At 33.3% G+C, this 22,725-nt stretch overlaps 1 protein-coding gene across 2 annotated transcripts; it reads left to right on the top strand.

Moving 5' to 3' along the window:
• Window positions 1–303: 303 nt before the first annotated feature.
• On the top strand, window positions 304–22,267 carry ZUP1 (zinc finger containing ubiquitin peptidase 1). Of its 2 annotated transcripts, none has more exons than XM_025042424.1 (10): window positions 304–534; window positions 1,853–1,980; window positions 6,472–6,582; window positions 8,290–8,411; window positions 10,020–10,188; window positions 12,695–12,883; window positions 13,174–13,339; window positions 17,251–17,402; window positions 18,432–18,652; window positions 22,047–22,267. In XM_025042424.1, exons 2-10 carry the CDS (start codon window positions 1,866–1,868, stop codon window positions 22,092–22,094), a joined length of 1,293 nt encoding a protein of 430 aa, XP_024898192.1. In that variant the 5' UTR covers window positions 304–534; window positions 1,853–1,865; the 3' UTR covers window positions 22,095–22,267. The 2 variants fall into 2 exon arrangements, with proteins under 2 accessions (XP_024898192.1, XP_006926172.1); XM_006926110.3 differs by having other exon boundaries at window positions 1,853–2,427.
• The last annotated feature ends 458 nt before the right edge of the window (window positions 22,268–22,725 follow it).

Below are 22,725 nucleotides of genomic sequence, written 5' to 3'. Positions count from 1 at the left end.
GAGGCAAGAACCTGTATTAAGTCATCCTCCATCTGCGGAACATAATTTGGAGTGTGACACCTAGTAGCATCATAAATCTTTCATTGACAATAAACTAGAGTGCTGCCCAGACTCTAGACAGTGGATACTGTGGACTCATGTAATGTCCTAGGACCCGCCCTAGGAATTTATTCAGAAAGACCGCAGAGCCTAGTGTCTCTCCTAGTAAATTAGGAGTCAGAACCCTACTGGGAAGATGGAAAAACGACTACGACTTCCAGAATGCACTACAACCGAGACCAACGTGGAGTGGTGCATGCTGGGAGCTCTTCCCTTCCGGGGAACAGAGGAAACGCTTTTTTGAATGTGACGCTGGGGGCTGAGATCTTTTGAAGTCCCTGGTTCTTTTCTTGGTTAATTGTGAACCTCTGGGTGAAGAGAGGTCCTGCCTTTGTCTTTCAGGCCCGAAAAGGTAATCGATGCCGAGCACCCACTCCACTGCCTGCGAGCCAGACCGTGTCAGCTGCGGGACCCAAAAAGGAAACCAAGCATAAGGTAGTGTGGCTGCGGCCGAATCTCTGGGCGGGTAGGAACTGCCCAGTCCTCATTTCCCAGGCCCAGAGCTTTGACTTAGTTAATGTCAGAGCTGGTTTCGTGTTACTGGCTCGGGACGTTGGCCCTTACCGCCCGTCTCACCACGCACCCACCCCAGCACCTGTCACCCTCCTCCTTACAGCTCTCACCCAGTATGGGAGTTCAAGTCTATCCTGCGTCTAGCCGTGTCTCAGCCACGGGAAAGGAATAATCTCTCAGGGTATTTTTCCTCTGGGGTTTGGAGGAAGTCCCCTCTAAAGCCAGACTATTTTCGCTTTTCTGAAAAATAATGAGAAAAATAAGTACGGTATAGGGAGTTCTTATAAAACTAAATTTATTTAAATGATGAGAATAGTTTCCTTATCTTTCTTTTCTCCGGGCCAATGCCGAGGCCTCCCGAACTAAGCCCTTAATAAAAGCTTTTCAGTGGATTTAAAAAAAAAAAAAAAAAAAGCCCTTAACTGAACTGTGGTCTGTAGTAGGAAGATTGTGGCCGTGATTGCTTTTACAAAAGTTATTTCATCGCCAAATAATCTTTTGTCGGTAGCCAGTACTTTTATCAGTCCATAAAACTCAAAAGCGACTGCGCATTTAGTACAGACCGATCCTCAAAGAGGTGAGGTGTTTACCTAAAATTATAAAACCTGAATGAGATTATAATCCAGTTCTCTTAACTCGAATCAGCGTTCTTTTCTACTATGCTCACTCTGCTTCTATTCTTTGGGTTGAGAGTGCATCTTCTGGAGCCTGACTGCGTTAGCCTTTTGGCTAACCACTTTCTGTCTGTGGTGACATATCTAAGACAGAATGGTTTGACATGTGTAAAGCTCCTTAACTGTTAACTGCTATTATTAAGATGTGTTTATTTACCATCTCCATAATTAACAACTCTAAGTTTCTGTATTTAGATACATCAGCTGATAAAGCTTATTCACTTTGTTTCCTCTTATCTGATTTTTCTTACGGGGGCAATTTTTTTAAACGTTATATTTTTTCTCTCTTAGACACATTTTTTGAAATATTTGAAAACTTATTTATTTTAATTTGCAATATTATTGCTTTGTTTTATTGAAACCATAAACTTGAAATACAGTAGTGAAATTTTGGTTGAGATTTATAAGTTTGTTGTAGATTTGAGGAACAGTAAGTACATTGAAAATTGTTTCCTCTAAATCCAGTTTTAAATAAATTTAATTTTTCCAGATAATTTTATCAAATGCATTTTCTTTTTCTTCAATTCTTACTTTCTAATTTAAAATAATTTTGTGTTCTTTTTTAGCTACCTGTTTACCATGCTTTCTTGTGATATTTGTGGTGAAACAGTAACCTCAGAACCAGACATGAAGGCTCACCTCCTGATTGTTCACATGGAAAGTGAAGTTATATGTCCATTTTGCAAGTTGTCAGGTGTGAATTATGATGAAATGTGTTTTCATATTGAAACTGCTCATTTTGAGCAAAATGAACTAGAAAGAAACTTTGAGAGGATCAGTACAATACAGTATGGAACTTCAGAAAATGGGAAGGACAACACTGCACAGTGTAGAATGGAAGTTAATTCAAGTATTCATTCAGCTTGTGCATCTAATCATCCAAAAATTTCAGCTCAAAGTCTACCTAAGGATTGTACTTTAAAACATAAAGCCTTTTATTCAGAGAACTTAACAGAATCTAGGAAATTCACAAAAAGTAAGGAAAAACAGTGTGACCTATCCAAAATAAAAGGATCAGTTCATGAAACAATGTATAGTCCTCCCAATTGTCCATTCTGTGGAAAAATAGAAGATTGTAGTCAAGATATGGAAACTCATGTGAAAACAAAGCACGCCAATCTTCTAGACACTCCATTAGAAGGTAAAGTGTAATTTTATATAATAAGTAACAGTCTCAGTTTAAGAGAATTTCGATGCAAATAATAAATGTTTCGGCTACACTGAGAGTTGTTTTATAACCTTTCTGAGGAAAAATGCACTCATTCCAGCTTCCATAGGGTACCTTTTATGTCATCGGGACTGTCCCGGACTCTGATTTTCTGTTATTGAGTTCTGATTTGATTCTATTATGATCAGAGAACACACTCTATTATTTCAATTCTTTATATTTGTTTTATGGCCCAAGATATGGTGTATGATCTTAGTACATGTTCCGTGGACACTTGGGAAAAAAAAAAAAAATTCTGCTGTTGTTGTGTCCAGTCTTCTATATTTATGTTAGATCATTTTTTTTTTAATTGTGTTCGGATCTTCTATATCCTTCCTAATCTACCAGTTTTTGAGAAGGGATTGTTGAAGTTGCCAGTTATAATTGCATATTTGTCTTTTTCCTTTCAGCTCTATCAGGTTTTGTTTCATGTATTTTTGAGGCTCAGTTGTTTGTACACATTTAGAATTGTGTCTTTTTCTTACTGTTGAGTTTTATGAGTAATTTGTTTACTTTGGATACACGTTCTTGATCAGATATGTGTTTTGCAAATATTTTTTTTTTTCAGTCTGAGGCTTATCTTCTCATTCTCTTAACTGTCTTTTACAGAGCAAATTTTTACTATTCATAAAGCGCAGCTTATTTGGTTACGTTTTTCATGGTTTGTACTTTTGGTGTTGTATCTAAAAACTCATTGCCAAATCCAAGGTCACCTTTCCTACTTCTAGAAGTTTTAGGGTTTTGAATTTTACATTTAAGCCTATGATTCATTTAAGTTAATTTTTATAAAAGGTGTAAGAGTGTCTATTTTCATTTCTTAGATTAATAATTGTTATTTTTTATAACAATTTAAGATTCATGGCCAAATTAAGCAGAAAGTAGACAAACCATATATGCCTTTTCTTCATAGACTCATAACCTCCTCCACTATCAACATCCTGTACCAAGTGATAACACTTGTTAATAATCAATGAGTACATTGACACATTGATATCACTCCAGGTCTGTAGTTTATATTAGGGTTCACTCCTGGTGTTGTGTATTATACAGGTTTGGACAAATGTATGACATGTACCTACCACTGTAGTATCCTACAGAATAGTTGCATTCCACCTCTTCAGTTCTCACTCCCCTCAACAGTCTCCATAGTTTTGTCTTTCCCAGAATATCATATAATTGAAATCATATAGTAAATAACTCTTTCAGATTGGTTTTTTTCACTTAGTAATATGCATTTTAGTTTTCCCCATGTCTTTTAACAACTTGATAGCTTATTTTCTTTTTATCATTAGATAATATTCCATTGTGTGGATATACCACAGTTTATCCACCTACTGAAGGACATCTTAGTTGCTTCCAAGTTTGGGCAATTATGAATTAAGCTGCTATAAAACATCTATGTGCAGGTTTTTGTGTGAACAGAAGTTTTCAGTTCACTTGAATAAATACCAAAGATTGTGATTACTGCTTTGTATGATAATAGTGTGTACAGTTTTATAAGAAACTGCCAAACTCTTCCAAAGTGGCTGTACCATTTTGCATTCCCAACAGCAATGAATGAGAGTTTCTGTTGCTCCACATCCTCGCCAATATTTATGTTGTTAGTATTCCAGATGTTGGCCATTCTAATATGTGTATAGTGATATCTTGTTTTGATTTGCAATTCCCTAATAACACATGGTGGATATATTTTCATATGCTTACTTGCCAATCTGTGTATCTTCTTTGATGAGGTGTCTGTGAAGGTCTTCGGCCCATATTTTAATCTGTTTTTTGGTTTTCTTGTTGATTTTTAGTTTTTTGTGTATTTTGGATAACAGATATTTATTACATGTGTCTTCTGCCAATATTTTCTCCCATACTGTGGCCCTTCTTCTCATTCTCTTGACATTGTCTTTTGTAGAATAGATTTTATTTTAATGAAATTCCATCTTATCAATTTTTTCATACATTGAGCATGCCTTTGGTGTTGTGTCTTCAAATCATCATCGTGCCCCAGGTCATCACAAGTTTTCTTCTGTGTTCTAGGAATTTTGTAGTTTCGCTTTTTACATTTAGGTCTACGATCCACTTTTGAGTTAATTTTTGTAAGAGTGTAAGGTCTGTCTAGGTTCCTTTTCTTTGCATGTTGATGTCCAGATGTTTCAGTACCATTTGTTGAAAAGATTATCTTTGTTTATTGTAATACTTCTTCTTTGCCAGAGATCAGTTGACAGTATTGATGTTGGCCTATTTCTGAACTCTATTCTGTTCCATTGATCTATTTGTCTCTTCTTTTTCCAATACCACTCAGGAAGTGTCACTCCTCTGACTTTGTTCTTCCCTATTGTGATCTTTTGCCTCTTCATATAAACTTTAGAATCAGTTTGACAACATCCACAAAATACCTTGTCGGGATTTTAATTGGGATTGCATTGAATCTATAGATCAAGTTGGGAGGAACTAACATCTTGATAATACTAATCTTCTTTTTGTGAAGAGGAAGAAATACCTCTCCTTTTATTTATTCTTTGATTTCCTTTCCTTTATCAGAATTTTGTACTTTTCGCCTTTCTCACCATTAACTATGAGCTTAGCTGTAGGCTTTTTGTAGATATTCTTTATCAAGTTTGCTAATAGTTCTTATCATGAATAGATGTCAGATTTCGTCAAATGCTTTTTTTGCATCTATGGATGTGATTATGTGATTTTCTTTCTTTAGCTTGTTAATGTGGTAAATTATATTAATTGATTTTTGAATGTTGATTCAGCCTTGCACACTTGGGATAAATCCCACTTGATCATAGTGTATAATTATTTCTATATATTGTTAGATTTGACTTGCTAATATTTTGTTGAGGATTTTTGCATCTCTGTTCATGAGAGATATTTGTCTGTAGTTATCTTGGTTATCTTTGTCTGGTTTTGTTATGAGAGTAATGCCAACTTTATAAAATAAGTTAGGAAGTAGTCCCCTTACTTCTATTTTCTGGAAGAGATTGTAGAAAATTGGTATCATTTCCTCTTTAAATGTTTGGTAGAATTCAGTAGTTAACCCATCTGGTCCTGGTTCCCAAGAATGTTATTAATTATTGATTCAATTTATTTAGTATATCTAGGCCTATTAAGCTACAAAACAGTACTTGTCTGTGTCCTGGCTGATTTCATCAAAGTATGTTGAATTCATTTCTTCTTTTGAATGAATATCACCTTAGAGAGGACATTAATATATAACTCAATACCTTGTTTTCCATCTTCACCACCGTAAGATATATTAACTACTTTTAAGGTTTTCGATTGCAACCTCCAATCAAACATATCAGTTGACTTAGTTTAGTTTTAAAGTCAGCTGATCCAGCTAAAACAAGACCAGTCACATTCGCTTTGTCTGCAGAAACATACAGCTGTACAGCAGTCTCAGCTACTTTCTGAATATAGTCATTCCACTTCCAAAACAAGCCTTACATATATGGATAGATCAGTGCTTTCACTCTACATTATCTGGGTTCGTCTTTGGTGCCCAGTATTGCTCAGGTCTTGGACTTGGAGAGGTACCACTGCTGTCCTGGACAAGCTATACCTATCTGCCTGCAGTGCTGGTTTATGAATCCAGCTCTTTGATTTCCTGCACCCAACTAGGTAGTGTGATCCCCAGCTCTTAGCTTTACACTAAATGATTAAATTCTGCATCTCACCACTTTGTGTGGAAAGTGCTGAGAATTTAGCCTCTAAAGTCCTTTTTTGGACTGGCCTCTACTTACTGTTTTAATCTTCCATCTATAGTTCTTATTTTGACTACAAAGCTAAATGTATTATTTTCTTTTATTGTATGGTAAGAAAAGTTTGTGCTCGTGTTCTGTCTTCCATCTTAACCCTAGAAATAGAAAAATAGATTTAAGTCCAACTGCAAAGAACTTTAATCAATAAGATAGTCTTCGACTTGGAGTGAAAAATTTAAGTTTTAAAAATAAAATCAATTGAATTATATCTCTAATACAGACTGTGATCAATCTCTATATAACTGCCCTATGTGTGGACTCATCTGTACAAATTACCATATTCTCCAGGAACATGTTGACTTGCATTTGGAAGAAAGCAGCTTTGGACAAGGTATGTTTACATGTTTAAAAATAAGAATGTCATGATTTAATTTCTACTTCCTAGGACACATCTAGTTTTTAAATTAGTGATATATAAATATAGGGAGAAAAAACATACTGGTTAAGAATAAATCTGTACCTTTAAAGAATTTTGATCTAGCTCCAACTTTTTTTAGAAGTTATTTCACAGAAAAATCGTGAAGAATGAACTATAAAGACCAACCACTGAACTAGAGGTGTGCATCCAAGGTTCTGCCCCAGACCACCAATATTTAGAAGACAGTGAAATATTGTACAGTTTTTAAAATCTCTTTGATTTATAAGTTGAGCCCATTTTTTTCAGCTACTGGAAGTAACTGAATTTAGCATCTGGTCATCAAAAATTGTTGGTGAACTAGGAAGCTGCCATATGGCACATATAAAAAAGAATGAGAACTATGTGACTAAAAAGTTTTCAAGTACATTTCCAGCTGCTTGCCTAACTTCTTATATTATCGCTTACTGGTTTTATGTGAATCTATAAAAGTTTTCTTCTGTCCCCTATTTTCTTAATGTGGCATTGTATAAGTAATCATTATGGTGCCTTAGAAGTAGAAAGATCCCATATGAGTTTCACAATCACATTGAAACAAATATAAAGTAGACCCTAAGCAAAACCAATTGTGTTCCACTGGATTTCAGTTTCTTAAGGTACATAGGTATCACCTGTTAATGCATGGGTCTTTAGTGTCCAGTGGCAATGATCCTGGTAGCAGTTAGTAATCTCCATGGACAGCATTATCTGTTCACTCAGCCAAATCCCAAGATAAGAATTACTGTAGCAAAACTGGAACAGTCTTCTACTCTGTTGATTCTCTACTAACTACTGTGGAAGAATAACCCTCTGAAGCTGAATGTCTGATAATTCTTACTTTGTTTATGATAGCCTTTGTATGGGTACATAAATTATTCTGTAAGCCTGTGATAGGTAATAAGAGAAAGATATGGTTTGAGTATAGCACTGTAGATAGCCTCAAAAGTACACTAAAAACCGGTTGTGAATTGCATATCTCCAACAATGGAAGTGAGGACCAAATAGAGAGATGTAGCAAGGGCTAAGAGATTTGAAAGGAAAGAAAGAGTATTCAAGTACATAATTAAACCATCAAATTGGAAGGTCAAGGAGACAAGATACTAGCCAAAAGCCACTGGCTAATGGATCTGTGGGACACTGGGTAGAGATGAAACAGGGCAAGATGTCGCAAAGTTGTACTATTTCTTTGGGGCCAGACTGTAATTAAGTTATGATCTAATACCTGTACTTTGCAAACGTTTTTATGCTCTTTATCATCTTCCTTCCCCCTTCTCAGTATTTCTTTTAAAAAGCCAATCTGCCTGATTTGTGTTAATGAAGAACAACAACAAAGGGTGTTACTTAACTTCTCTTAAGTTCTGGTTTCTTCAGTAGTTAATAATATCTAGCTTCTAAGGTTGTTATAAGGATCCAAATGAGATAATGAAAAATGCATGTCACAGCCTAAATACTCAATGAATATTAGTGATTTAAATGGAGATTATACCCTTACAGAAGCAGTTTAAGTTCTGCTAGATTTGTATTCATTGTTTCCATGACATAAACGGCAAAATAATATTTCCTTCATTTAAAAAATATGTATAAACATATAATAAGCAAGCTTTGATTGTAATAATTATTCTAAATAGTAAAAATATCTAATAGGGATGGATAGAGTTCAGTGTTCTAGAGATCTAGAATTGGCTCATCAGCTTCAAGAAGAAGAAGACAGAAGAAGGAAATCTGAAGAATCAAGACAAGAAATAGAAGAATTTCAGAAGCTGCAGGTACATAGATTCATAAGAATTATAATATTTTGGCTTGATAGAGTTGTTAATTTTGAAACATACTGTCAACATTTCAGGCTATTATTTTTGTTCTTGTTATTATACAAAATATTTTTAAACAGATATTTTATAGTTCATATCAGCCACCATCTATAAGTACTCATTCTGGTCATGTACTGGGGTAAGCATTTTACGTATAGTATCTCAAAATCTTCACAACTCCAGGAAGAAGTTATTTTAGACTTTTAATTTTTTTTCTACAAATGACAAAATGAAGACAAAGGGTGCTTAAGTAGCTTTACTTGCTCAGGATCAGGCAGTATTAAATGGTAAAGCCTGAATTCAAACCTGAGTTGATGGGGCAAATTAGGAAACTGACACTCAGAATTTAAGTATTTGTTTAGATACTTAAAAGAGGAACTTAGAATTAATGTATCCTGAATATTAAATTCTTTTAGCAATCACAATTCAGACTTTTAGAAAGAACCATTTTTAATGGAGAGTGCTTTTTGATGATATTTGAAACTTCGTTTATCTTAGGTGAGTGGTGGTCTCTGTGGAACTAAACTGGCAGCATAGATTATATTTTGAATGCATTTAAATTTTTAATAGATTTTTCTATTTTTTTCAGTTTTAATTTACTGTGGTCTGTGGTGTCATCTGTGCTAATAATACTTATAGTTTTTAAATGTTCTTTTTCTTTATGCTAATAGGGTAATGTATAAATAAAAAGAGATTATGATTGAATAGGTTTGAAAGTGTTCAGTTAAACAGGTTGTGTGCTTTAAGACTTCTCAAATCCTTTTCTATACTAATGTGCATTGTGCATATCATAATTTTCCCAAACTTATTTGACCTCTGACTTTTTTCTCAGACATTTCACACATGATAATATGTGAGAATATCTAATTTTCACTTCGGAACATCTAATTTAGGCTGTCTTTTTCACTGGTGATTCATTTATTTTCAAAGTATTTTCCCACCAGAATTCAGAGGAGAAAATAAAGTTAGGTTTTCCTAAGTCTTCTTGCCCTATATAATTTTGAATGTTATCAGTATAAAAAGTTTCTAATGTCAAAGGGAAATTGCTGTGTAACTTTGCAAGTTAGTTGCTTAGATCTCAAAACTTTTCCGTAGAGCTGTTTTATACATGGTATTTGACATTCTCTGTTTAAACAGTGTGCAAAAACATAGTTCGTTTACTATGTAGGATGAATGCCTGAATGAATTATGGATTAAAAAGGACTTTTTACTCTGCCTGGGAACTAAATAACAAGTACTAACAGGTTTCCTTGAAAAAATCAGCAGTATGTTCAGAACTCATCTGCCTTTCGCAGTATTTTTAGTAGAGAGACAGGATTCTCTACTTTGCCTACTGCAGAACAAATAGGTCTCTCGCCACAGTAGTTATTTAGAGAGAAGGATTATTACTAACTCAGGGATTTTTGTGTGCTTGATTTATTTTTTATAAAAATCTTAAAGTTCACATATACAAAAGTCTATAAACCAGTGTTTCAAAATGCATTTCCAGAAAAATTAAATTGTGGTAAGTTTTTTGTTGAGGTAAAGGGATGTAAAAACTGAGTTGTTTATTTTTATATTCATTAGCGACAGTATGGTTTAGATAATTCTGGAGGGTACAAACAACAGCAACTACGAAATATGGAAAGAGAAGTAAATAGAGGAAGAATGCATCCATCTGAATTTCATAGAAGAAAAGCTGATATGATGGAATCACTAGCTATTGGTATTGATGATGGAAAAACAAAAACTTCTGGTGAGTATTAAAACATCAAAATCATGGTTTTACTATTCCATACATCACTGAAGTAATAATCAGAATTACTTGAATTTTGCTTAATTTTCATAATTCTATATAGTTTTAGAGGAGACTATATTCAAATAGTTTTTCTAAATGTGTTGTTTTGAAACTTCTAAATTTCTATTTTTATAGTAAATAATTCACTTTAAAAAAAACTTCTCTTTTATATTGTTAACTTGCTTGACATTTGAAAATGAACCTTTGAGAGGTTTTTATTGCGTGCTTACTATGTTCTAGACAAATGCTATGTAATAGAAATATAAGTGAGCCACCAAATAATTTTAAAGTTCCCATAGTCACACTAGAAAAAGTAAAAAGGACCAGGTGAAGTTATAATATTTAAACCCAGTGTGTCCATAATATTATTATTTCAACATGTAATCAATATTAAAAACTACTAAAGAGATATTTTGCATTCTTTGTACATTCTTCAAAATTCAATGTGGACAAGTCATATTTCAAGTGCTCAATACCCACATGCACATGTAGATAGTGACTGCCATATTGTTCAGTATAATTTTAGACACTAAAACTTTTATATATACTTCAGTAGGGTATCATTTAACTCTCAAAAACAACATTCTCTTGTTTACTGTTATATTTTTCTGGATGAGGTAATTGTGACTTATAGAGGTTAAATTACTTTCCCCAGGTAAGGTTACATAGCTAGTTATTAGCCCAGCTAGTATTTCAGTCTGATTTGCCTTGCTCAGAAGAATGCCTTTTTTCCTGATGTTTTTAATTTTTTTTAAGTCTATTAGTGTTGTTTAAAAAAAAATTATATGGAAACAGCTTTGTTCTTACTACCCAGCTTTTTTGCATGTTTATGTTTTAAAGCTGTAAAACCTTCACATGTATATTAAACCCCTTGTGTAACACTCTCCAATTCTAATTCCACCTCCTCTACAAAGGGAACCATTATATTGAATTTGACATTTATCAGTCTCCTATATGTTTTAATACTCTACCATATTCTAGGTTTCCATAAATAATATGTAATAGTTTATGTGTTTAAACTACATACAAACTACATACAAACTGGTATACAATATATATGCTCTAATTTGATTTGCCCAAATATATTGATTCTTACAGCTGTATTTCATTCATTTTGACTATTGTATAGTATTTTCTTGTATGAATTATAGCTTATTTATCTCTCTCCGTGTTGACAGACATTTAAGTTGGTTCCAGTTTTTCACTCTTACAAATTTTGAACAGATCACGTTCAAGAGTTTCTCTCATTTTGTATCCGGAACTGGAAATACAGTACTAAATTTAAGGGCATGTGCATCTTTAATTTTGTTAAGGTTATTGTGGAATCATTTTCCAAAATGGTTGTAATCTACATTTGCATCAGTATATTTTCATTCACACTTTGTATGGTGACACTTCTTAATTTTTGCTATTTAATAGGACATGAGATGATACATGTCTTAATTTGCATTTCCCTGGTTTCTCCTAAGGTAGTTCCTTCAGTAAATAACCTGTCCCTTTCCTTTGTCCTTCCCTGTTGGATTGTTTTTCTTGTTAATTTGTGGGAGTCCTTTAACTATTCAAGATTCTAATTCTTTGTTGATTATATGAAGTACAGATACCTTCTTCAAGTCTATAATTTTGCCTTTAAATTTTGTACATGGTGTCTTTAATTAGACAGTTTTAAATTTGAATATAATCAAATTTCTTAATCTCTCCCTTTATTTGTATCCTAAATGTCGTTTAATAAATTCCCCCATAAACATTTCTTTGAGATCATAAACATATTTCTTTCTACTTTCTTTAAATATTTATACTTTGCTTTTCATATTTTGACTTTAATCCACTTGGTATTTATTTGTACATATGTATATGCGAGGGAGGGAGAGAAAGAGCAGAACTAGATCAAATATTTTCCCCTTATTTATAACAATACTTAAAAGTTCTTATTGCATATTTATCTCAGTACCATTTAGTGAAACTGTATTTTCCCCCACTTACTTGTAATATCATGTCATATATTTTCATATACTCATGTGTCTGTTTCTGAAGGCTGACTTTATACTTCTCTAAGGGTCTCCATTTGAAGAGGTTTCTATATGGAATAGGAGATCCCAGCAGGTGTGTAATATGATTCATTAGAGTATACAGGAAAAAAATAGAACTTCTATTTGGTTTTAATTCATGGCATTCTTTAATTTCTATTTGTGCATATATTTAAGAATTACTATGGAATACACTAGTGTATATGTAATTAAAAATAAATATATCTGTAAAAGATTATTGCCCTATAGTATATATATCCTTTTGATAAGCAATGAAACAGGACATGAACTAAGGTTATATCAGTGAAAAGATAAAGATGGAAGTGACAGGATTTAGATGTGGTGCTTGAGGGACAGATTGATATTAGGAATATATTAGCCATAGAAAGATGATAATCTTCTAATACTTCTAAATCTTCTAAATCTCTTTTCTACTTCAGGAATTATTGAAGCACTTTATAGGTATTATCAGAATGCTGCCCCAGATGTGAGGCGTGTGTGGCTTTCTACAGTGGTGGATCACTTTCAGTCATCTTTTGGTGACAGAGGTTGGGGTTGTGGTTACAGAAATTTCCAAATGCTACTTTCATCATTATTACAAAATGATGCTTATGATGATTGCGTGAAAGGTATGTGAAATACAGTACTTTGAACTTGTCATCTAATAAAGTACATGTGATATGGAATGAATTAATACATAATAGGCACAACTAATAGCTTTAATGAAGAAGTATTTTGGTGGATATCTACATTAGTAAACTGTATTCTGGTTGGAGAAAGAGAAACTGAGACAATAGAAGGTGTCAGGAATAACTTTAAAAACTGTGTTGTAGGTTTCTCTAGAGTATATGGTTTACTACTAAATGACATTCAGCACCTTAGTAACTGTTATATAACATGTTTGCTTGTATGATTTTAGGTATGTCAGTTCCTTGTATTCCAAAAATTCAGTCTATGATTGAAGATGCATGGAAGGAAGGTTTTGATCCTCAGGGTGCCTCTCAACTTAATAACAGGTTACAGGGAACAAAGGCCTGGATCGGAGCATGTGAAGTATATACACTTCTGACCTCTCTAAGGGTAAAGTATGTACCTAAAAAGCCAAATTAATATTATCGTCATACCTGGGAGGTTTTATTGTTGTTGCTTTTTTTTCTATCAAAGTGATAGTTAGAAAATAAAATTTAAGTAGCACTGAAAATCTTATAATGAAAACCAGCAACTCTCTATCTCATGCTCATCTCTGTTCTCAAGTACTGTTTCTCAGAGGCAGCTGTCACTTTCATTATTTTTAAATGATATTCTTTTATGGCTTTTTCTTGGTTTATCAGTTTTCGTGATTGTCTGTTTATTGCATTCCTCTTATATCTCCCACCTGTTCACCGTCAATCCTTCTAACACGGTTGAATCTCAGTTTTTATTAAATTAAATTCAGAGTTTACATCATGACTATATTATTCATTGCTGATTTTTTTTCTTTCTTGAAAGCTTAAATTTTTTTTTTCCTCAAGTTAAAAATTGCTTTTCCTTTTTCCTTTTACTATTTGACCACATCATGGTCTCAAGTTATTCCAGACACTCCACTATCGTGTAATCTGAGGCACTCCTTTCTCCCAGGCACCTGTTTCTTAAAGCCATCTATCTATCCTCTTTGCTCCAGTCTGGATTATTTGCCTTCTAGATCTCCTGTGCAGCTATAGTCATGTAGCATTTCTTCACTGTTTTCTTGACTTCGAGACAATTTTTCCTGGATTTCAAGTCTTTCTTTTCCTCGGATTACTCTCTTTTGCTTAAACATTTCCTTCATTAGTTTCCTGAGAAAGGGTGCCTAGTCTTCATTACTTAAGTGATACTTTGGACGGCTATATTATTTTAAATTCAAAATTGTTTTCAGATTAAATTAGATTTTTACTCTCTAGACTTCTAACAATCAGTATTACTATTGAGAAGATGAAATGCCACCTGATTTTCATTCCTATATATATAACATATTTATTTACTCTGAAAATTTTTTGATTCTTTTTGCCCTGATATTAATGAAATTTCACCATGGGATGTGGGGCTTTAATTCATTGTGTTGGGCATTTGTTTTTCCTTTTGAATCTGAAACTGTGAGTAGTAAGATCTGAGTATAGTGGTTAAGAGCTTGGACTTTGGAGTCAGACTGCCTGCAGTTGCATCTAGCTTTCCTACCCACTAGCTCTCTGACTTGTCTGTACCCTAGTTCTACCACTGAAAAAAGAACATGTAAATGGTAACTGCTTCACAGAGTTATAGTGATAATTAAATGAGATGATAACGTGCTTAGAACTGTGACTGGTGTGTATGAAGAGCTTAGAAGTTAACGTTGTTGTTTCATAATTATAATCCCTTCATTTCCTTTATTTTTCTTTCTGAAACTCCTGTTAGTTGACAACTGAACTTTGACTTTATAAGTTTATTGGGTATGTCTCATTTTTTATTTTTGCTTTCTGTTTTCTATATGATTCACTCAACTTTTTCTCCCAACTACTCTATCGAAATGTTTATTTTAGCAATCATGTGTTTTAATTTTAAGGGGTAATATCATAGCATCATAGCCTTATATGGTAGCAAAATTTTTCCCAACATTTTGTATCTTTTTCTTCCTTGCATTTTTCTGTTCGCTCCATGTTAATTTGTTTTCATATTTATGTTTTCATATCTATGGAAGTTTGCTATTTGATTGGAGAACTCTCAAATATCTTTTTTCAGAGGCCATTGAGAAAAGAGTTCTCCATTCTTCTGTTACAGTCTTGCCTTGGGGTTGGGGCAGGGGGCGCAGTGAGTGGTGAGAATTGAGGAGTGATTTACCTTCTTTATTGAAACTTTCAATTAATCTCATATTTTTAGCACCACTGCTGTTCTCCCCAATATCCAGTGCCTTTAAGCTTCCAACCTCTCTGGAGTTTTAAGACAATTGTCTTTATTTTTCTGCATTCACTTTTATGCTGCTTACCATTTTTCAAAAATGTGTGGCAGTTTCTTATCTGTTCCCATTCTCCTTGTCTTTGTCATGCAGGACTGGGCAAATTTCCCTGAGTTGGGGGCCAGGGAGGGGAGACCAAGGCCTGAACCAAAAGAAAAAGAGGGTCCTTTGGAGAGAAGAAGAGGGTCCTTTGGTGGAGAGTATAGAAAGAATTCAACACACACGCCAAAGTTAGAGTCAAAAAGAAAGTTTATTAGAAAAGGAGTAACACTCCACAGACAGAGTGTAGTCTCCTCTCGGAGGCAGAGAATGAGAGGGACAATGAGAGAGACAGTGAGAGACAGAATAAAGGCACTGAGAGGGACCCTGAGATAGTAAAGACAAGGAAAGGCAGTAAGAGAGACAGAGGGGCCACGAGAGGGACAGAGTGAGAGGGACAGAGTAAAGGCACTGAGAGGGACTCTTTGAGTGTTCAGGGAATTCAGTTTACATGTCATTCTTTAGTTCCCATTTCCTTTGATATGGACATACAATGAGAAAGAGGAAGGGTATGTAACACGAAAAGGTAGGAATGTACAGTGAAAAGCATGCTGGCAGTTCCTTGTCTTTAATCTATTGGTTGGTTCCCCAATGGCTTTAACCATAGGGAATGACTCTTAGTTCCTGTTTCCCCTTCACAGGTGTGGGGAATGGGTTGTTAGTAATCCCAGCAGAAATCTTCCTTTGTTCTGAAGGTGTCCTCCTGGCCTGGCTGCAGGGCTGATCAGCTTATTGCAGTCTCTGAATGTGGCTTGATTAACATTTTTAATTCTCTTGCCTCCTCCCTACATTACTTGAGTGTTTAAATCTTTTTCTCCTTCAGTAGTATGTTGAGCTTTCAAGAGGAAACCAGAGGTGCCTGTGATCATCTTTAATGGAAAGTTTGCCTTAAGCTTCATGACTCTATTTCCTTCTATGTCCGTTTCTAAGTAATAAGTTTTAAGGAAAGGAAAATTTCCATCTAAAATACCTGATGTATCCAGATTTTTTCTTGGTACCTGAAATAGTTTAGTCTTTCAATAAAGCCTTTTTATTAATAAACCATAAATTTGATAACTAGTTATCGAAATATCTTCCTGTTGCTCTCTATGAATTATACTCTGTACAGTACTATTCAAATTCCCAATCTAAACATGCAGTCAACTGCTAACCACAAAGCACTGTTTCTACTTTTTAACAATTTATCCAAATGTTCATTTCAACATTTAAAACTCAACAGTGTCAGTTTGAAGGTTATTGACTTTAAACTTACTGAGGCTAAAGATGGCAACCGTTACAATTTGGATGTACTTGGAGGTTTTATTGCCCAGAAAAACAAAATTATCTGTGTTATAAAGTGAAAATAAAGCTTTTAATTGCTTTCGTTTATACCTGACCTTTTAAAAATAGTTGTTGAAGAGTATAAACAATGCTTCTGATTAAAATAATTTTGTTTATTCAAGGTTGACTTCCTCTTGAGGAAATAATACTACTGAGTCCAGCGTCAAATAGGACATAGATGTAAAATGGGGGTACATAACAGGTTTTTCTATGATTTTTACAGGTATTCTTTTATTGTCTATTATTGGAATTTGAGAGAACCGACAAAAAAATATTCAGTAGATTTTTGATAGATATGAGTGGCTATTGAGGAATTAAAATTAGAAGTTGGCTTCTGATTGATTACCAGGTTTAGAAGCTTTAGGATAAAAGCTATGTCTCAGGTTATATGTAGATGACTTTTAAAAATCAAGTATGATCCTCATTTACTGTTCGTGCAGATTTTATATGTCAGAAAATGTAACTTTTAGATCAGTCATCAACCTTATTTTGAAATTATTTAAGTAATTATTTTCTCATAATCACAGTTTTTCAGATAAATAATAAAATATGTATTTATTTCTTCTTAGGAAAAACATGATGAGATAAAATTAGTTCTAAATTAAAAAGTGTTTGTATTTGATAACACCACTGATTAAAATATTTTTTTAAAATATTCTCTAAATTATTCATTTTGTCAACTTTTTATAGGTGTCATATTGTTGATTTTCACAAGTCAACTGGTCCTTTAGGTACGCACCCTCGCTTATTTGAATGGATATTGAATTATTATTCTTCAGAGGGGGAAAGGAGTCAGAAAGTAGTATGTACATCTAAACCTCCTATCTATCTTCAGCATCAAGGTTAGTATAATATATAGATAATAAGTTTAACTTATAAGACAGTATCTTTATAAGACAACTTATTGGCTTTTGCTTTAGGACAGGTTAAGATTCTGAAAATGGAGAGAGTATTGTGACAGTAGTCTTATTTTCATAGCTACGTTTTAATTATAATACATTCCTGGATGATGAAAGGCAATATCTCTGGCATCTTCAAAGCTGTCAGCTTTACTCCTTTACTGTTCATCCCTTACTTTTATCAGGTCTTTACTCATGTGTCACTTCAGCGAGGCTTTCCCTGACTACCTTGTTTAAAGTTTCATCTCATTATCCCAATCCCCTACTACTGGCATTTCGTATCTCTCTTCTCTGCTTTATTTGTTTTTATCTAACACAATATATACTTTATCTCGTTTATAGAGTGTTTCTTCCAATTAGAATATAAGCTCTGTGAAGGCAGAAATGTTTGTTTTGTTTGTTTCTGTATCACTGTCTGAAATAGTGCCTGACATATAGATACTTGATAAATTTTGTTGAATGGATGATTTGGATTGGCAGGAATAAGGAGAAGTAAATGTTAGGGATTTCATCATTTAGGAATACAAGCTATAAAGGTTAAGTTCTCCCTATTGAAATTCTAGTATATATAAATTTATTTTTGTTTACCTTTTGGAACTATGAGAGTTTTGTTCTATGGTAGATAAATTTTAAATCTTTTCATTTCAGGTAATTTGAATAAAAAGGGGCAAGGGATTAGAGAATAAAAACTGAAATATGTGGCACAGTAGAAGTAGAATTTTTTGTAATGAAGCCTTTAGAAAACTAAAATTTAACAAAAGAAACTGAAGGTTAGGAAATAGAACTAAACTCTCATGTTTTAAGAGTGAAAGAGCCCAGATACCTCCATGTCAGAGGGACTGACTATATATTCTAAACACAGATATACTCTGTGTGTGTGTGTGTGTGTGTGTGTGCGCGCGCGTGCATAGTTATATCCGTATGTATAGCTATAGATATATACATATATATCTGTTATTTTATTTTTGATAGGTCACAGTCGAACAGTTGTTGGAATTGAAGAAAGAAAAAATCGAACATTATGTTTACTAATATTTGATCCCGGATGTCCTTCTCGTGAAATGCAGAAACTATTAAAGCAAGACATGGAAGCTAGCAATCTCAAGCAACTTCGGAAATTCGTAGGAAATTTAAAACATAAACAGTACCAGATAGTGTCAATAGAGGGTGTTCTCACTTCAGAGGAGAAAGTTGTAAGTATCTGAATATTTATTATGTGAAGCTTAAACAAGTTGAACTTCAGAGTTTAAAATTTTTTAGTTAAAATCAATATTATCCCTTTGTATTGCTTAACATTTTATTCTACATGGTTAAGTTGGGAAAGATATTTTGTTTTTATGTCATTTAGTTTCTGGAATGGATGTCTTTAAATTTCAAATGGTACCTAATTATTTTCTTATACTTTACTCACAGCTTCATAAAAATACTTAATTTTATAAAAAATAATTTTTAATGTCAGGTGAATGATGAAAAATAGCAACATGTATAACATGTGGTAAGAAAACCTAACTTAATTTTAATCCAAGGAAACCTAACTCATATTGGTCTTATAATTATTGTTTATGAAATGTGATTCCTGTGATTTCTGAGGCTCTATGTTGTACACTTGGGCTTTTCAGATATACACAATTCTTAATTTAACTTCAATACAGTTGCCTTTTTATCCCTTGCAGTTAAGTGATGAATGGTACATTATAGAAAAATTTTGAGGAATTTATACGTAGCATAAAGAAGCTGTGTGGTAGCATATCAAGTCTAGAAGTTATACAGTATTCGGAATTTTAAAGAAAAAATAATGTCTCTATTAGAGTACTTCGCACTGATTTGTTTCCCTCTAAAGAGAGAAGAGATAGAAGACTAAAGAGGAGCATTTACAGAAAATAACAGGATCATGGGAGAAAGGACTAAAATTGTTTGAAATGAGAGAGGGAGCTAGGGTAATCTTTTTAGCCTCACAACTTGAGATATAAAAGGCAAGGATTGTTTAAGAGATTCCTCAGTTTAATAGCAATTCATTAAAGGTTTCTTTGCAGTGATTTAAATACCAAAATTGCATTCATTATTTTCACTCTGTTATTAATTTGGCTAGATAAAGTTATAGGGTAATTTTAATTATTATAAAATACCAAGATGCTTGTTCACCAGTATACAGATAAATTGAGAGCATAGGTGGGGTTAAATATTATCATGGAGTCTAGCTGAACATTTTAGTTAGCTATTTCTGGTTTTGGAAACTGAGACCTTGGTGGTATTAGAATACTAAAAATGTACACTTGTTTGTTTGTTTCTTTCTTCTCTTTCTTTTCTTTCTTTTCTTTCTTTGCTTTGCTTTCCTTTGCTTTCTTTCCTTCTTTCTTTCTTTCTCTCTCTCTTTCTCTCTCTCTCTCTCTCCCAGTTTTATCCAGTTATATTTGTCTCATTTCTATTGTTTTTAACTTGTCGTTGTATGGTAGAATATCACTCTATTATTTATTTCTTATCTATCTCCAACCTCGATATTATAGACTTGAAATATGTCATGAGGATTGGTTTGACTATCAAATATTAAATGGAATCCTCTCTCCCTCTCCCTCTCCCTCTCCCCCTCTCTCCCTCTCTCCCTCTCTCCCTCCCTTCCTTCCTTCCCTTCCTTCCCTCCTTCCCTCCTTCCCTCCTTCCTTCCTGAGTTGCAGAGAGTAGCTGTATCTTTAACCATAAGAATCAGAACTCGGCTGACAGTGTTCAATACTGCCAAATTGAGAAGGAATAATATTTATAATATGATTAAAATTGTATTACAGCAGGTCCTCAAATAACATCATTTTATTCAATGTTGTTTTGTTATAACATTTATGAGATGCCTAGAAACTTAATTCATGTTTATATCAATTAGCCTATGATACAGTTGGTTTTGTTTTACATCATTTTGCTTAAACTTGCAGAACTCATTGACAAAGTTAAGTGAGGACTTACTGTATTAATAAAAGTAACACTTAATAAAAAAGTAACACTTGTGTAGTACTTACTTTCTACTAGGTGCTATCCCTAGCATTTCACATATATTAACTAACGTAATCTACACAACTGCCCTGTAAAATAGGCACTGTTTTTCTCACTTAAAGATGAGGATAGGTGTCCTCAGAGAAATTGTCATATTGCTAAAGTCACACAGCTACTAAGTAACAGAATCAGGATTCCAATCCAGGCAATTTACATCCAGAGCCCTATATTACTTATGTGAGGATACAGTCTCATAGTTTCATGTTTGCTAATAAACTTTTGTGTGAACAATTTCACATTTATCATTAAAAAAGACAGGATTTTGAAAAGTGAAAAAACTTACTGATTTAACAGTTTCTGCATATTGCTTTCAAACTTTTTTGTTTTTCTTTTTAATCATCTGTCTTACATTTATTCTGCCCTTTATAACAATGCTTTATACATTGCAGAAATTCAGCAAATATTTTTTTATTGTTTGTTTGTTTATTTTTTTATGCCTACAGCACCTGGTCTTCCTAGGTGATCTCCCATCCAAGGCTTAGCTTCCGAGATCAGACGGGATCAGGCGTGTTCAGGATGGCATGGCCATAGACTAGAAATTCAGCAAATATTGATGTAGTGATTTCTCTGCCTATCATCAGATAGAAATCTGCAGCTTTAAATAAGAGAGGAAAAAGATTTTATTTTTATGTTTGGTTTTATAGCTCAAACATCTTATTCTTCCTAAGTAATAATTTTAATTGTAGGACTTTCAGAACAAATTTGGTATATTAAAGTATCCCAGAATGCAGCGTTTCACATTTTGGTCTTCATATTTGGACTTAATTATAATTTTTCAATAATCATACAGCTGTTATTCAAGGAGAGCAATCAATCAGTTTTTTAACAAAAACCTTTTTATCCTGGCAACTGTCTTATAATTACCATAAGACATTTCTGCCATAAATATCTTTTGAGTATCTATTAATTCCAAACTCTGTTCTGGATGTTGGAGCAGTTATTTTAGAAAATATCTCCTCGTGAAATTCAGTCAAATAATAAATACGAATCTACTTAATAACCATGTTCTTCCATTCTTTTCACATTTTGATATGTTGTAGTTAAGTTACATCACTGAATTCTTTGCTTGCCATTGTGTAATCCTTGTACTTTTAACTTTGTTTTAATTTAGCTTAGTATAACATAACCTTGATTTGTAAGTCAAGTTGTAAAAATAACACAAACATTTAAGTTTTTTAAAGTGACATTTTTAAGGCCATAAAAAAGATAATTTTCTTAAGGGTTCTCTGTTCATATCCATCTCTCCCTGTTTTTCTTTCTCAGTGTTTTTACCTGTCTCTCTCTGACTTTAAGCCAGCTTTTTTACTTTTGACTCATTATTCCATAAAAAAGTGACATTTTCTTCTTTCTGTTTTGTCTTTATCTGGAATGTTTTTATGGCTAAGCTTTAAAAATGTTTATTCCTAATTTCCTAAATTCAAAGTTGTAATTTGACTTGAGATTTTCATTATCTTGAAAAAATTTCCAGATTTTTTTTTTAATATTAGAATGATAAGTAATAGGTATTCCAATTAATTGATTAACAATTTTTTTAAATTCCTTTTCAAGGCCAGGAGACAAGCTTCTCAAGTTTTTACAGCCGAGAAGATTCCTTGAAGGATTAAGCATTTCAATTATTGTGGAATTTTCCAAATTTGATATTAAACTCCTTAATACAATTTATGAATCTATGAAGTCACTAAATACTCAATTTTGTTTCTGAAATGTCTAAATTATACCATTAATGCTTTATTGTTTAGTAATTATTTCAATAAAATATCTTATTTTCATTGTGGGTTTTGTAATTTCTTACCTGTGTTTCAGAAATTGATTTTGTATTATATGTAATTTTTATTGAGTACTTACTTGTGTTAGGTAGGTACGCTTAGTATTTTCCATGTATTAATTAGTTTAATTTTCAGAATAGTTCTCTGAGACAAATACTATTATAAGCTGTGTGAAGGAGCTACAGCTCTGTGAGCTGAGTAATTTGCCTGGGAAAATTATCATAATTCAGGATGTGAACCCAGGCTTTCTCACTTCCAAGCTCTTACCAATATAACGTTCTGCTTTCTTCTGTTGTGAAACATATACAGTGAAATTCCCTCTTCACCGCTTAGAAATAACCTTAATACTTAACAGGTATAGCTCTAAAAAGAGGGGTTTGCTTTTGTTAAATATTCACACTCTTACCTATACAACTGTCACTTAGAGATTTGTGTTTAATGTGTCTTTTAGGAAAGAAACA

This window comes from Pteropus alecto, unplaced genomic scaffold, assembly GCF_000325575.1.
Source record: "Pteropus alecto unplaced genomic scaffold, ASM32557v1 scaffold79, whole genome shotgun sequence".
Lineage (NCBI taxonomy): Eukaryota > Metazoa > Chordata > Mammalia > Chiroptera > Pteropodidae > Pteropus > Pteropus alecto.
The sequence above is the reverse complement of the archived record's forward strand: the minus strand, read 5'-3'. Positions and strand labels throughout refer to the sequence as shown.

Coding starts and splice junctions, on each gene's coding strand:
- ZUP1 (XM_006926110.3), top strand. CDS start 1,866: ATGCTTTCTTGTGATATTTGTGGTGAAACAGTAACCTCAGAACCAGAC. Junction 6,583..8,289: donor AGAAAGCAGCTTTGGACAAG/GTATGTTTACAT, acceptor AATATCTAATAG/GGATGGATAGAGTTCAGTGT. Junction 8,412..10,019: donor AAGAATTTCAGAAGCTGCAG/GTACATAGATTC, acceptor TATATTCATTAG/CGACAGTATGGTTTAGATAA.